The sequence below is a fragment of the Nyctereutes procyonoides genome, unplaced genomic scaffold, assembly GCF_905146905.1.
Source record: "Nyctereutes procyonoides isolate TBG_1078 unplaced genomic scaffold, NYPRO_anot_genome, whole genome shotgun sequence".
Lineage (NCBI taxonomy): Eukaryota > Metazoa > Chordata > Mammalia > Carnivora > Canidae > Nyctereutes > Nyctereutes procyonoides.
In genome coordinates, this window is record NW_026575037.1 from 17439098 (window position 1) to 17455948 (window position 16851).

At 34.3% G+C, this 16851-nt stretch overlaps 1 protein-coding gene across 4 annotated transcripts in view; it reads right to left on the reverse strand.

The window, feature by feature from the left end:
• Nucleotides 1-2986: 2986 nt before the first annotated feature.
• RCOR3 (REST corepressor 3) overlaps nt 2987-16851 on the reverse strand; it is a 53468-nt gene continuing 39603 nt past the window's right edge. For 3 of the 4 annotated variants that reach the window (XM_055319195.1, XM_055319194.1, XM_055319197.1), the window contains 3 exons: nt 14457-14514; nt 6093-6334; nt 2987-5618 (listed from right to left, as the gene is read on the reverse strand). In XM_055319195.1, coding sequence (XP_055175170.1) covers nt 5274-5618; nt 6093-6334; nt 14457-14514 — 645 coding nt within the window. In that variant the 3' untranslated portion in view covers nt 2987-5273. The remainder of the gene's footprint in view (nt 5619-6092; nt 6335-14456; nt 14515-16851) is intronic. The other variant, XM_055319196.1, reaches the window with a different exon arrangement.

The following is a 16851-nucleotide window of genomic DNA, read 5'->3' on the forward strand; positions in this document are numbered from 1 at the left end:
ACTTTGCTGTATTCAATAGATTTTTATATACTGTGTTTTTACTTATTTTCAGTTCAAGGTATTTTCTAATTCCTCTTGTAATTTATTTTCTGACCTATAGTTTACTTAGCAATGTGTTTAATATTTGGCATTTTTTGCAGATTTCTGTTGCTGATTTCCAATTCCATTATACTCAGAGGGTTGAATCCTTTTTCAACTTATTCAAGTTGAAGATTTGAATCCTTTTCCACTTATTAAAACTTATGGCACAGAATATGTTCTGTCTTGGAAATATTTCATATGTATCCTGTTGTTGGGTGGAATGATCTATGAATTTCACTTAGAGATAGAGGTGATCAATAGTTTTGTTCAAGTCTTCTATATTATTTTTTTAAGTCTTCTATATTCTTATTTCTGGTTTTCATGTATCAATATTTGAGACATAGGTCATGGACTTTAATGGTGGACTTGCCTATATTCTTTTTTTAAACATTTAATTTATTCATGAGACACACACACACACACACACACACACACACACACAGGCACAGACACAGGCAGAGGGAGAAGCAGGCCCCATGCAAGGAGCCTGATGTGGGACTCAATCCCCGGGTATCCAGAATCACATCCTGGGCCAAAGGCAGGTGCTAAACCGCTGAGCCACCCAGGGATCCCCTTGCCTATTTATTCTTGCAGCTCTCACAGGGATCCTCTTGATGAATTGGCACCTTTACCATTATCAAATGACCATCTGTATTTTTTATAATATTCTTTGCTTTGAAATCTTTGATATGTATCTAGTCACTCCAATTTTTTTTTAATTTAAAGACTTTATTTATTCATAAGAGACACACACAGAGAGAGAGGCAGAGGGAGAAGCAGGCTCCATGCAGGAAGCCGGATGTGGGGCTCAATCCCAGGACTCCGGGGATCACTCCCTGAGCCAAAGGGAGGTGCTCAACCGCTGAGCCATCCAGGCATCTCCCATTTTGTTAGATGGTATACATTCATCTATTGTATTAGTTTCCTATTGCTGCATAACAAGTATTACCCCTAAACTTAGCAGCTCAAAACAACACTCATTAGTTTAGTTTCTGTAGTAAGAAATCAGGGCACAGCTTGGCTGAGTTCTCTGCTTCACGGTCTCTCATAGGCTGCAAATGCAACCAGAGAATGCAATAGTCTAGTAAACAGGAGAGAAGTCACAATCTTTTAACCTGACTACAGACGGGACATCATCACCTTTGCCATATCCCACTGGTCAGAAGCAAGTCACTACATGTGGCTCAAACACAGGGGCATGAATACCAGCAAGTAGGAATCTTTGGGGGGCTGCTCCATACCTCTGCAGCTAATCTGAGGTTATTATGGGGGCACTTCTGAGAATGTTTTCCTGTGCTTTTGCTTTCATGGAGGTTCCTCAATTGTTAGCTTTTTTTTTTTTTTTTATCATAAATCAGTCTCCATCTGCTGGTGGCACCTCCCCTGGCTTTCCTGCACTGCTAAGGGCTATTTCAATTTTTATTATTTGTCATCATTTGGAAGGGAAGAAAAATAACCTAGGCTCATGATGTGAAGTACCTTGTTCAATGGAGTTGGCCAAGTGTCACCATAGTACAGGGAAGACTCTTTTTATATATAAGCCAAGTGACAAGCCTCTCAGCGATTGATCGTTTTCAAACTCTTGGAAAAGCAAGAGCATATGAACAAAATTGGTCTTGGGAATAAAGGCCTCTTGAAGCCAAATCCTACCAATCATGAAAGCTGTTCTGGGGGCAATAAGCTAGATAGCTCAAGAGATAACTTCTGTCGTGATACTACTCAAGACCTCCTTAGTTATGGTAACTGTACCTGGTATGTTTAAATAAGATTAAATAATACAGAATAAAAAATTAACCTTCCGTAAGATAACCCAGGGCGGGGAAAACATTATATAAAGCATTCTGGGAGGCTATCCTTTATGCCATTTACATTGTGAAGACTGCTCCTAGATCTCTGTAGTTCATATTCCCAAACTTTTTTCCTTAGAGACCCTGCTCACCCAAATTCCACTTTTAGGATTCTAAAGTGTAACTTACCACATTGCTACATGGCCTTTTAGGTATAAACTCACACATGCAGGAGGATTCCTTTTACTATTTTACTCCCAAACTCTATTGCTACTAAAATTCATTGCTGCAGAACATTCCTTTCTTAAGGTAAAGTTATAATCAGATTAAGTTGGGAGGGGTTGTGACCTACTTTGTCCTAAAACAGGTTATGTGCCCCCCGTTAAATGCTGTTAGAAAATGAGGTCATTTCTTACATTTTGTATCAAATGTTTCCTCAAACTTGATTATCGGATTCTTACTGTATTCACTTACTCTATTAACATCTTACAAATATTTATGATGGATGCCTCTGTTAAAAAATTAACACATACATGTTAGTTTATTTTTGTGTTTTCCTATAGTCAGAATGTATTCCTCACTTATTTTGAGGAAGCAAAAGGAGAAAGACAGATCCTGCTTTGAGTTCTAAGTCAGATTATTAGTTGTTTTGAGGAGATCTTGATACCCTAGTGTTAAGTGATCAGCCATTATTAACGTGTCTGAGTTAATACACTTTTGAAAATAGTACAACATATTTACTAACTAAACTCAATACTTTAACCAATCTTTATTCTACATTTTATTTTACTCACTTAGCTGTAGAATTATTGAGGAAAAGTACTGATCCAAACTTACCTTTACCTCCATCCATATTACACACTGGAATTAGAGAATATAGAAAAAATATATTTTCATTAATATTACCAGGCGTATCAACAGTGTGATTTATTTTTAGTTATGTAATGAAAAATAGTTGGGTGTAGATTTTTCAAAAATGATAACCTTGACATTATGAAATGGTCATTAAAATATTTCTAGATTTTGCTTTCTTATAAAAAAAATCAATATTTAGAATTTCACAGTGAAGAGGTCCTAAATTCTTCATACAACATGAAATTATATAAAAATAGAAGACATAGACATCTTTAACTCTTTAATCCTTTGATTAAGCAGCAAGCATATCACTCTTCCAGGCCAAACACTGCTTAAACAAAAAAGAAAATTAATGACGTGCAAAATATTTACAAAATATGCAAAGCACACAATAAGACATCTCACTATATACATGTGTCATATTACTAATGAAGCTCAGATTTTTCTACTGTGTGCTCTAGTGTACGTAAATCAAATCACAGCACATCCCTCAGATACAGCATCTTGGCCCATGGCTGGGATAGAACAGATTTTTAAGTGAATCATAATATACTTAACAGCTGGACAGATGCTGGTGCTGACCAACTTGACTGACATGTCCCACACATCGTATACTGGTCTACTGACAAGAGACAAGACAATAAAAGCCATATAGTATGCACATATGCAAGACAATCTAAGTACTGTAAAAAAATGCTTTAGATACTTTCTTTTTAAGATATATAACTGCCCCCCCCCGTGGCTTTTAAAGTAAAAATAAGTATAAATTCCTGAATATTAAGAATTTTAAATCAGATTTTTATCTAGTTACAATCCAGGGGTAGGAACTATTTAAGATGATCCAGTGAGAAAGAAAAGACACACCCTGGAGGAAGTTTGTGCCAGAACTTAAGGTCCATATGAGAAGTGATCTAAACTTGAAAATTAAAACTAATCAATGAATTTAAAATCTAATAGCTCCTTAAGGCTTTAGAGCCAATAGGAGGGACTATTTTTCCAACACTGGGAATATATGACTTCTCAAAAACATAAATCAAGGGCCTTCGGTGTTGACTATTCCGTGACATAGTTCTAAATATGATGAGAATATAAATGTGCAAACATTTAGCCTTAAGTTCCACTAGTAATCTAAGTGATCTGTCCCTTTCCACAAGTCAGGATTCCAATATGAAATCACTGTATCAAAAATATTAGTAACACATTGTTGAAATACTATTACTTGTAAAATATTATTTGTAGGTGCTTAATGATTTATGTGTCAATTAAGACTTGAAATGTTTTTGCTTCTTTATAAAAAGGGGTCTGAGCATTTTAAGTTAACAGCACAACTGTGACAATATACTGATACATCTTTAGATAACACAGAACAAATTCTTAAATTTATTTTATGAAATAATGCTGATGATTTAACCCTAAACCAAACCCACAAGCACAGGTCGGCTGCAAGGAATACACAAATGTATCCAAATAGTACAATAGAGATTTATCAAGAAAACATCCTTTATATTAAATGTAGACCATATTAATAAGTATGAGGGCAATTTTAAGTCAGAACCTAAACACAAAAAGGGTATTGTAAATAAATGCTTCCATAACCACTATCTTCACGTAACTGACAAAATATAATTCTCTTCTAAAGTCCCCAAATATAGGCAACTACTAGTTAAAAGCAGATAGCATTTAGAAACATTTAAAAAAAAATCAAAATTAACTCCATTTTCAAGAAACTTAAAGACATTGTACTTCAACAAATTAAGTTCTCATTTGTATGTAAAATTATTATTCCAATCCTCTTATTACTGATAGATGACGGGTCAATGACCTTTAAGCAAGGACTTTGCACTAGGACCCTAAAGTGTATGTTAAAGGGTTAGTAGGTTCAGTACATTCTTTGTGGTTTCATATAATTGCTTTGCAATTGATTAAATTGCTTTCTTTTAAAGGAATATATTAAAAATTCCTTTAGAAAAAAAAGCAAGATTTTTTTTGAAAAAAGGGATATGTACTATAATTTCTTAAATATGCATTAAATGAACATATGTCAAAATCTGAAATGCAGGCTATTTATTCTTGCACTCCTAACATAGGAAAATGTTAAAAATTAAATTAAGGAAGAAAGAAAAAAGTCAAACATCCTTAAGAAACTTAAGGAGTTTTCACAATTCCTAAGTCAGTATTTCTGTACTAAGAGTCTTGACTATGAAGAGGCAGAAATATAAAGAATCTCAATAAAATAAATACAGTAAAAACAAAACAAAAAAACCTTGGTATATAGAATACTTAGTCTTTTTTTTTCTTTTATGAGATCATGTCACTGAACGTATACTCTAGAAAGGAGGCTAACTATAGGCTTTTTGTTGTATTAACATTTAGTTCGGTTGTATGAACCAAAAAGTTTCCTAGACATCCACTTATGCTAGCCCACTGCCACAGAACTAGTTCGCAGCCTCAGTATCTAGGAGAGATTGCTCTCTCCTCTTTTGCATCAGTCTGATGAGCATTGGTATAATGATGGGGTGAAGAGTTACTGTAGATCTGTCCAATTTAATTTTAGTGCAGTGAGGACTGTGAATCTGTCTGAATTCCAATAAGTGACGGTGGCTGTTGACCACCAACCGTGGACAACACTGGTCTTGGGTTTAGACGGGGTGGCATAGAATTAGCAGGGCGAATGAGAGGTGGTGGAGGCTGATTTAAAGTTGGCCGGGGCTGGATGAACCGAGCCTGCTGCTGGAGTGGAGGAGGCTGCCGGTGAAGAGCAGGGGCAGCAGGCAGTGTTGGACGAAGAAGTGGTGGAGGCTGGTTCAGAGTGGCAATGGGGGCTGTTGGTGTTGGAGTGGATGATGGGGCAGGAGGTGATGGACCCAGAGTCCGAGGAGCCTGTGGGGTCTGTGCCTAGAGGTGAGGAAACAAAAATACATGTATGAGATGAGAGTTCCTAACGAACTTAATACAATATAGTTTGGGCTGTCACAGGAAAAACAAAACAAATCAAAACAAAACAAAAACATAACACCAGTGTTTTTTGGAAGCACAAGCTTCTTTTATTTTAAACAAAACAAAACAAAAAACCAAAAACCGAAAAAGCAACGAAGCTACCAAACAGGCATCTTTATTAGTAAACAGCTTAACACTGGAAATAAAAATAAGACTATGAAAGAACAATACACTCTCCATTCTTCTAGGATCAGAACTTAGCATGTCATTAGGACTTAGGAGTCACCACCAGAGGGGCACCACTGGGTAAGTGTATTGTCAACCTTTCATGCTCATTTAGCTAGTCCTCTGACAGATTAACCTTACAGAACACACCACACAAAATGATGATTCCTCAACTCATATTAGCTCAAATTCCATACACAAACACACCTCCTCTTCTTCATCAGTGCTCTTCCCTGATGGCACATTAGAAGCACTTTTTGTCTCCTCCCCTAAAGTAGAAGCATCACCATTAGAAGCCTGGGTTCCTTGTTCTGCTTCCCACTCCTGCAATACCTCCTCTAAGTTAAACCGACGCCTGTAGTTTACAAAGAAGTTCTTCACTTGGCCAACAGTCTTGTTGCCAATTACATCTGCAATAGCTTGAAAATCTTTACCATATTTGCGGACACCTGGAAAGCAAAGTAAATAATACACCTGTGAAGGATCAATAAGGAGAGCTGTGTGTACTAAACATCATGCACACACAAAAGATACCAGCAATGAAAATCCTTTCTCATTAACTCTGCTCATGTCTCAATTCTGAGAGAGAGACTAAGATATCAGGGTCACAGATGAAAACTATCAATTATGTCATTTCAGCGAGCCAGCCACTTGCCTTCAACTGAACAATCAGAAACTTACCATTTTTTACATACTCAGTTATTTTCTCCAATCCTCTCTTGAACTCTCAAATACAGTCCATTTATTGTAAAGCATTGAATTCTTTGTTCCATCCTCAATTCCACATTCATTTATTTCCCTAGTAGCCAGTCACCTAAATTTGAGCAACACCGTTTGTAAACAAAACTGGATGGGAATGAGCCATCTCTTTTATCCCCTCAATGGACTGAGTGAGTAGTCTTAGAGTTCCCCCATTAAGAAAAGCATTATAATTTTGGTTGTAATACCAGCTTCAACAGGATTACTTGCCTAATCTCACCAGGGTACCAATGAACAGAAATGAGACAAGAATTTAAACACAAAAAAGAATCATCATGTGATGGGCAAAAAAAGGGGAAGCTATTTTTCAGAGTTGGTTGGATTTCAACTTATAGTCCCCAGACTGTGTATGAGGAAGATTCCTAGCTGTACTTTATAGCCTAAAGAATAGGGTTACAGTAGTGACTACTGTGTAGAGTACTTGTGCTCATCATCACTACCTTAAATTTAAGAAGGACTGTGCATTCAGTTGAGAACCTAACAGCTTGTAATGGAAACTTTACTGTAGTGAAAGATTTACTACAGAATTTGGAATGACTTTATATAATCAGATAGATAATAAGGTGTTAAGGGAATTCTAAAAGGACGTTCACTGGCTCATTCTAGAAAGATGCGCTTAACTCAAAATATAAAAGCTATCAAAATTTTTGATTTGACAACTTGATAACTACTGTTTAAAATATCAGAAAACAGTAACTCATTACAGAGATGACAAAGGAGAAAAAAATGATACTTATGATAGTAAAGTCCATAATGTAACCTAAGCAACCAGAATCATGGGAATTTAAATAAATTCAACATGTATACAATCACAGATGAGACAATAATATAAGGCTATGTTAACACTTCAGGAGAAATGCTAGATACATTCTTACAGATCCCTATTGCTATCATTTATCCAATTACCTTAAAGCACCATCATGACAAAATTCTTGTTTTTAATTTCTGCCTTTATTTTACAGAGAACTTGACTGTGAGTATCTTTTGCTTATATTCAACTAGGTAGGCTTGACTCTATGGGGAGTCCTCTACCTTAAAGAGCATTTTGAGCAGGAGGTTTGACATTATTAAGCTATAATGATTTTTAATACGGAGTTTGAGGTTTGTAAACTGCTCACTTGCTCTGTTCTCAAAGGGAAAGATATGTATGCCAATAAATTATGACACTTAACATTATTTATAGTATTTAGCAACATAAGTTCTCTTTAAATCCATGAGTTTATTTCCAGTTCAAACTCTGTAACTAAGTATATCTATCCTAAGGGTGACTAGGTTACAGTGAGGGTTTATTGGGCAATAGAATCTAAGGTTATTTAATATTAGGAATTATTGCTATATATTCAAGTACTTCTCTATCATTTATACTTTGGAAAATAACAACTCATTTGAGATTGCTGTACTGAAAAACAACTCCTAATTTGAAATCAGACACAGTGTTCTATCGATGTACTAATTTTTACAAGAGATATTTAATTTATATTCTAGAAATGACCAAAGCTACTGAATATATGAGTTTGGAAATGAAAACTTTAAATAAATCTAAGATAATTTTTCTGTATTGTAGCAAGAAGTCACATTAAGACTAACTCTGACTTCTAAGTATGAAGATATTACAATCCTTAGAATACCCATTTGTTTAGCAAAATAATATATTCCAAAATCCACCAGGAAGTTATCCCCATGTACATTCCATTTTACAACTGTCCTCCTTTTTTGGATCTTGTTTTATTTTCTCTTACTCAATGGACTTTACCTTGTCACCAACATTGTTGTACTTCCAGAATTATAGACCCACAAACCAAAACTACTTCCTATAGGAGCCTTAGTTTTTCCAGATACTTTGGATGTCAAGGACTTTTTCCAAGTCGCCTAGGTTCCAAGTCACCCAGATATGTTTATTATTAACTCATGTATGCCAGTTTCATATAAACTACTTTACAAAATCTTAAGGCTCAGACTTTTATAGTCTGATTGAGGATCCCACTCATGTCCTGAGAACAAATGGGCCTTCAGGAATATTAATGCCCTCAACTTGCAGGATGGCTGGGCAGAGACTGGAATAACTAGAGCTCCTTGGCAGTCCTCTCTGGACAACAGCAGCCTCATCCATTTATCCCAGAGTGTTGTGACAAATTTCATTAATTTTTTTTCTGTATACCATGATGTGAGAAAGGTTGGAAAGTACTGTCCTATGAAATATAATGCTGGGTACATAGGGTGCTCAGGAAATAGGACTGATTTTTCTCCCCCACACCACAAGAGTCACATATAGCTAACTTCTTTACCACCTTCACACTTCCCATGAAGCTGGCTCAATAGCATATTTTGGTTAGAAGGTGGAATTCTTAAGTCCATACTGTGGCTGATAACTAGTTAAATTCTAATGAAACACCAACTTAAGATTTACTAGGGCAGCTCCTTCTGAAGAATCCTCAGCTAGGCTTCTGGAAGAAAACCTAGCAGGTGTAGCAATGCAGAGCAATGAACTTTGACTTCCCAAGGTATCAGAGCCACTTTAGTTCCAATTTGTACCTAGAAGAAGGGTGGTCCATTCTTTTTTCACAATTTTATAATAAGTAAGGCCATCCGATTGCTTTATCAGCATGGGAATTAAATCGTGACTAAATGTCTCTTCCTGAAGATGTAAAAGGATTAGGTCCATCTGAACCATGGTTTTAAATTAAACTTCTCACCTTTAGGGCCAAAGGTCAGTTTTTAAAGGTTAGTAGAATAAAATTTTAGAAAATCCTGGGACAGGTATATTGTAAATTTCCCAGGAAGAGAAAAAAAAAAAGTGTTTTCAGTCAAATTTTGAAAGTTACAGTGAAACAACCTGGCTTCCTATGCTGGCAGATGATACCTTATAATCTTTAACATACACTTTTACAGTTTTGCTTGGAAATTAATATAAAAGTATAACTCTCGTCACATTTTATAAAAGCCCACATTCTCCAAACAGTATTCTTCACTCTGCTCCACAAAAAAACGTATATTCATATTTTTTAAAATTTGGCTAGTAAGACTGTAACTTCAGGGGCATTTGTAGTGTAGTGTTTCTCAACTGTGGACATAGAATTATAGGCTCTCCCCTCCTCTATCTCTCCTGAGATAGAAGGGACATCATGAATCTGCTTTTGGTATATTTAAAATGTTATTTTTAAAATCTGATCTTGGGCTACCAAAAAAAGTCAAAACGTTAAGAGTAGCAAGATGCTTCCAGGTTGTACAACTTGTGTGTGTTTGGGGGTGGTGGTGGTATTATTTCTTGCTTCTTATAACAATATTTCTTTTTTTTATAACAATATTTCTTAAGTGAGTATGTACTTAGTATAACCAGGAAACCTATTTCTGAAATAAGAACATAGTGATATCTAGAAATCCCAGGGATGTGGTTCTTTCCTATCAATAAAATATTAATTTTAAACTCAAACCATTTGGCAACATGCATTTCTTTCTACCACCTATAAATCTCTTCAAGAATTCATAGTAAAGAAAAGATACCAACAGCAGTGGGACAGTGAATGGTGCATCTATTTAGGTGAGGTCTAAAAGTCAGAATCAATTCTCTTTCTAATATCTAGCCTTTCTCTTCTGAGTCTTGTGTTCCCATCATCCTTGTTTTAAGTTAAATCCCATCACAGAGATGCTGGAAATTTTGAATCATTAATTATTTGAAGCAAGTGCATCAGAGGGCTGACAATTATACTTTTGGGTCTCCATTCTTGTGATACCTGTTATAATAGAAGAAACTCTCTAAAGCAAATGAGTGTCTTTTAGATGAAAAAATATGAATCTCCTGATCTCCCTTTCCTTTTGATTATTCATGTACTGGGTTACAATCTCTGTTTTAATCAAGCACCAAAACCATTCTCTCCTCCTTTAAGAAACATTCTTTTTTAAAAAAAAAATGTAAAAGATAAAATTAGAAGAAAATTTCGAGGCTTACAACCTAAAAACAAATAAAATGTATAAACTACAGGAAGAGAAGCTAACATTTAACTGTGAAAGCATAACTGATGTGAACATAGTTCCATCATTTCCTGTTTTATAAGAAGACAGGTAATATGAAAAGGGGGAAAAAAACCTAAAAATTAAATCTGATATCCTGATAAAACTGGGAAAGTTTCTTGTTGTTTACCCCAAAATAGCACTAACATTTTGGTTGGGGAGTATACTATTTTTTAGCACTAATGATTATGAAATGAATACATTTAAGGGAAGGCCTAAAATAAATACTGTATATACTAGGTTCTGCCCTTCTATACTTTAAAGAGTCAATGTTTTGTCCTATCATTTAAATGTATTATTATTTTTTGAAAACAGCTAAAAATTGTTCCATTTTACATGAAAAAAATACACCCAAATCTAGTTCCTTTCTTAATTCTTGCTAAATAAGAAATGTTTATCATATGAATATCAAGACTGATTTTAGGATAACTTCTAAGAGCACTACAGATTAGAAAAAATCATTTATATATATATGAAACAAGCTATAAATAGGGATATTTCCACTAAAACAAACTGTGAAGACTATAATTAATCTGTTAACTAGTTTGTTGTAACAGAAAACTCAGATACTTGGGGCACCTGGGTGGCTCAGTGGCTGAGCATCTGCCTTTGGCTCAGGGTGTGATCCTGGGGTCCTGGGATCGAGTCCCACATTGGGATCCTTGCAGGGAGCCTGCCTTTCTCTCTGCCTATGTTTCTGTCCCTTCCGCTGTGTCTCTCATGAATAAATAAAATATTAAAAGAAAGAAAGAAAAGATAGAAAGAGAAAAAAAAAAAGAAAGAAAACTCAGAAACTTAAAGGCTGAAACAGATTATAGAAAGTACAGAGATACATTCTTAACAAGTACTTTTTAGAGGTTTAAATTAGCCACACTTATAATTATAACCTATCTGGGGACTCTTGAAGAATGTTAATGAAGTTATAACATACCTAGAGCTAACATTAACAATTACAAACAGACATTCTTGTTTGGTCTGAGCAGGACTCCCTGCCCTTCCAAATAGGGGAGAAAGAAGGAAAAATAGCTTAATATTTATTTACTTATTCATCATATAAATAAATAATATTTATTTATTTAAATAGTTATTATTTAAATGGTAGTATTTAGTTAACAACAATGTGAGTAGATGGGGAAAAAGTGGGAAATATATATTTAAGCCCTAGGAAATAATCCTAATATATGTATGTGGTTTTAAAAGTTACAACAAAAAAGTTTATTTAATAGTAGAATTATAAGTCTCACTATGACACTATAGAGTTTATATTTCTCTCTCCAGGTCACTCTAATAGTCAACTATGAGCAAGATTTAAAAAGGCATTTAATAAATGAGTGTCAAATCAGAATATACACAAAATGTCTTAAATATAAAATACTTTAAAACTAAAATGTTAATATCAAAACAAATGATTTATATTTTGTAAAACTGAAAGTCATAATAATATATAAAGGTTTATCAAACATGAAGATTAAAGAGAAGAAAAACAGAACAATTGCCCACTAAGATGGGTACTTATGGACAGCAAACTACATGTTAAAATAAAACCTGTGGTTATGTACCTTAACCACAGAGATTCAGGTACAGGTGACATTACTATAGGATTACACTGTTTATAAGACACACATCTGAGCATTATATGAACATGTGGGCTCATTAGCAAAAATAGCACTTTTTGTTTTCCCTAAGATAACTATTTTGGACACAAAGAGCTCCATATTGTTTTATTTTATATAATGAACCCTTTCCCCCCCAAAAAAGCCTAAAAAACTCAAAGTGAAACAAAAATTCCCTAGAGTTAAGATAAAGACATTAACATATTAAGAAAGTGGCTTCAAAATCCTAAGAACATGTATATTTTTGTACAAATTGCTGCATTAGTGTAATTTATTTAGTAATTACTTTTTAAATGTGTATAAGAATATAATACTGAATATCTCAACAGAGATGAAATGTTTGATTATATACAAATTCTTTTAATATTTATAAACTGCGATAATATCCACATATACAGCTCAAACTATACATGTAAATCTTGCCATTGCTCATTCTCTTGAATGCAGCTCTACATATTTGATCCAGCCATAAGATTCCATGGTAGTACTGCAGAACAATATCAAATCTTGAATCCTCTAGAAACATTAGCCCAGATTTTCCTCACAAGTCTCTCCAGAAAATCCTTTCACTGGGATATTTTCTTATAGTAGAGTACAAGATTTATATACTAACCTTTAAGCAACTGAAATACCGGAAATCAGGGTTAAATTCTATGGGCTACCCACAAACACACACACGCTAAGATGGATAGAAACACAGGCTTTACATCAACAAAAGCAATGTCTCCTCAAATAACTACATTAGAGCTATAAGTCATAGATCTAAATCAATAGGAAGCAGCCTCTGAAAATACTAGGTTTCTTTGTTTGTTTGTTTTTTAAGTAACACAGAGCTTACACTCATGACCCTGAGATCTAGCAGCATGCTCTATGGAGTAGGCCAGTCAGGCGCCCCTACCATTTTTTTTCCTACTCATTTTTAAATCTAAATTTTAAACAGTATCTAATTTAAACATAGCTATTATTGAACATTATAAACTAATTAAACTTTGTTCTGACTCATTTAGAAACTTAGTTCCCCAACTATAGATGTGCTCCATGCACATACAGCACTCTGTCTCCATAGGATCAAGTGTTTATTCTGTTTATAAAATGACTGTCTTGTGCTGTACAGGCCAAAGAGAAGGCTGACATCATCCCGATGGCACCCTCCTGTGACATTTTCTAATCACACTGGCAGGGTAATTCTTACTTACTCTAGTCCAAACTGCAGAGTCATCTATTAACCAATCTTTAATTACATTACTCTCACATCCAAATGATACCTGCACAACCTTTTTGAGTAAAATATGTTTTCTGTGTTTGAATACTTAGAAATATTTTTTAAAGTATACTTATATGTTTTGTTTCTCTTACAGTAGTTAACCTAGATAAAAAAAGCTATTAGTATTCAACACAAAGAGGGTTCAACCACAAAAAACCAAATTGGAGACCAAATTTATAATTACACAATCAGTCCTAAGAAGTTTATCTTGAACAAAAAGAAACAAAAAACAAAAAACTACAACACTGAATAAAAAATATACAAACATGGGAAAAATCCAATTTAATAATGCTACTAATTTGCCCATGGGATTCATAATACAAAAAGTGCTCTCCCATATAATTTAACAAAGCATTCTTATAAATAGTACGTTTAAAATGCTATATATATATTTTAATGTATCTTTTAACTCTCTCTATATATATGTTTTAAAGTCGGCTTTCTAAGCATTCAGTGGCATATCTCTTAAGTTACAATACACTGAAAATTAAGTATATCATTAATATTTTCAGTACCTGACATTTATCAAATAGAGAAACACTATTATACAGAGTAATTAGAAAAACCAGAAACATATAATAGTTTATACTTTTAATGATGAGTTATCAGTGACTAATATAGTAAGAATGAACCCAACCGCAGGAAAACTGAAGCAAAGGCACAGAGACTATATGACTTGTTCAAGCTTATCATCACCATCATTGTTAAGGCTGAGAATGCGCTACATGCGGTACAGGACCCAAAATGCATATAAGCTCAGTAAAGTCACATCCACAAGAACAAAACAGAATTCCTGGTTATCAGGACTTTGTGGTAAACACAAGAGCCCTTTCTTGATCCATTTCTAAAGGAAGGGAAGAACTATGGTAGTCACCTTTCATGACAAATTAAATAATTAACAACAATAACTGCTTATCTTTAATATACCTTGCACTGCTAGAAGCTGCTCCTCTGTGGTCCAACGGGCATTAATTTTCTGATTTGACTACAAAATTAAAGAGAAGTTTCCTAATGAGGATATGAAGACAGACATTTTCCAAAGTGCTTATTTTTGTTTAACTTTTCACCAAATCATAGACACAAGATTACTAAAACTCTGATTTATGAAGATTCTGTTTTTATAAGAATTAAAAAATATATTCTGAGTTACCTTTTACCCACACAAAAAGATATGAAAGGGAAATGTACCAATTTGGGAGAATGAACAACATTCACATTTATACTCTAGTCAGAGGCATTAAAACTGAGAAAATCTATTAGTCATCCATTTCCAACTACAATGTTCTTATCACACATGGCAAGTATTAATTTTAGCCTAGTTTTAAACATTTAAGAGATTTATCTTTAGAGAGGATCTGTAACTTGCTCTAAAATTTTTTCTCTCCACATTTATTTATTTTCTCTTCACATTTAGATTAAACCTAACCTTACTCCAACAAAACCAGTGTTATAAATTAATACAGAATTGTACATCAGGCCCAATTCCTAAAATATTTCTTAAATTTCTGAAGTAGAAAGTGACCCACTATGAGAACTGATTTCCCCCCCAAGACCTCCCCACATTCTCCCACAATTTTTGTTTAAAAAAATCCCAAGTTTAGGATTTTTACTATGGCAAAACTACAATATTAAATACATAATCAAATTTCATTAGTGTACACCCACTGATTAGTACAAGGACCTTTGGCAGTCAAAGGAGAGACAGAAATTAAGTACACCAGCCTACAGAGGTTTACAGAAGAAACTGCCCAGATAAACTGGCCTGGTGTACTACATGGCTAGGCTGGACAAAATAGAAAGAAAGGCTTCCTTTGAGAACAAGTGTTTAGGCCTTATCTCACTCATGATCTTAACAATAAAAGTTTCTTCAGCACATAGAGGTTCTAGGGTATATCTACTTTCTCACCATGAGTGAAGAAGTGTAAAAAGTAAGCATTCAGAAGAAAGAATAAAACAAAAACTCAAAATTAGAAAAACATTATTTGAGATTTAAAAAAAAAAAAGAGTAAAAGAGGGAAAAACCTAAAGCAGAAAGCAATGATAATACCAGATGAGGAGATTAAGAAGAGATAGTAAGGCAAGGCCAGGCAGATAGTGGATAAGTCTCAAGATGAGGATACTGGCAAAGAAGCAAAAGAACATTAAAAAGGTAAAGAAAAAAAAAAGAAATAAAAAGGTAAAGAAAAAGAGGGGGCTATAGGCTGTAAAGAAGCAGTAATAAAAGAAGGGTGAACCAAGGTTTAGAAAGTGAAAAAAAGGAACGGAAAAGAAAAAGGAGATGAACAAGAATGGAAAGGAGCTAGTATGTTGAGTTGAAACCCAGCAGTCTGATGCCACCTGTACTGTGAAAAGGTAGATAAAAGAGGTCCTTGGTACCCAAGGATAATTGGTACTAGAACCTTTTTAAAACAGGTCCACATATTTCAGAATAAACGGTAAAAAAGGGTTGACTTCAACTTCATCTGAAATATGAAACTAAAACTTACGAAATTAAAAAAAAATAGTTAATGATTAAATACACTTTAATTAAAGCTCCCATCTTTGCTGACCATACAATGGTGTAACATTCACTGGCTTTGAAATTTACAATATGAGCACAGAGTGGGTCATTTCTGTTTTGAAGACCTCAACAATTCTTTCAAGGGCCTCCCTTAATTCTTTGTTACTCAAATTCTTTTTTGAAGTTCCTCTGAGTCCTCATCCTTTTCTCTTCAATGGTTAACTGCTAAATACCCATCTGTCAACAATTTTGCAAGAGATTAAAGTCATTCTCTTGTACTTTCATAGACTTGAAGAAAATCTTTTGCAAGGTTTAAAATTTCATTTTGGTTTGTGCTGTATTTGCATTACATTAGCAAGAAAGTAAGAGAGAAGGATGTTGATGAGATGGGTAGGAAAGTAACAGCTAGAGTTAATTAGGGATAGCTGGTGAGCACAGCCCAATTTTATAAATGCTTAGTTCATTAGTGAATATTCTCTTGTATGGCAACTTGTGCTTCTCCATGAATCCTTTAGATTAATGAGCATTTGGATACAGAGATCTCCTGTAATACTACAATGCAAGTTATTCTGAGGACTAAAGTTAGAATAAATGTAAAATATATATTAAGCTATGTTTAGGACATATGTAAAAAACACTGTCACAGCACCTGAACAGAAGCTAAAGTTGATCAAGTGGTGTTTGTTAAACCTGAAAGGCAGAAACTGGAAGAAAATGTATCATTAATGGAAAAGAACAAAAAAATGAAAGTAACATGCATTATGAAAACTTATTTTGTCTTATAAGCAAATCAGGAGATAGGATAAACACAAATAGCTACTA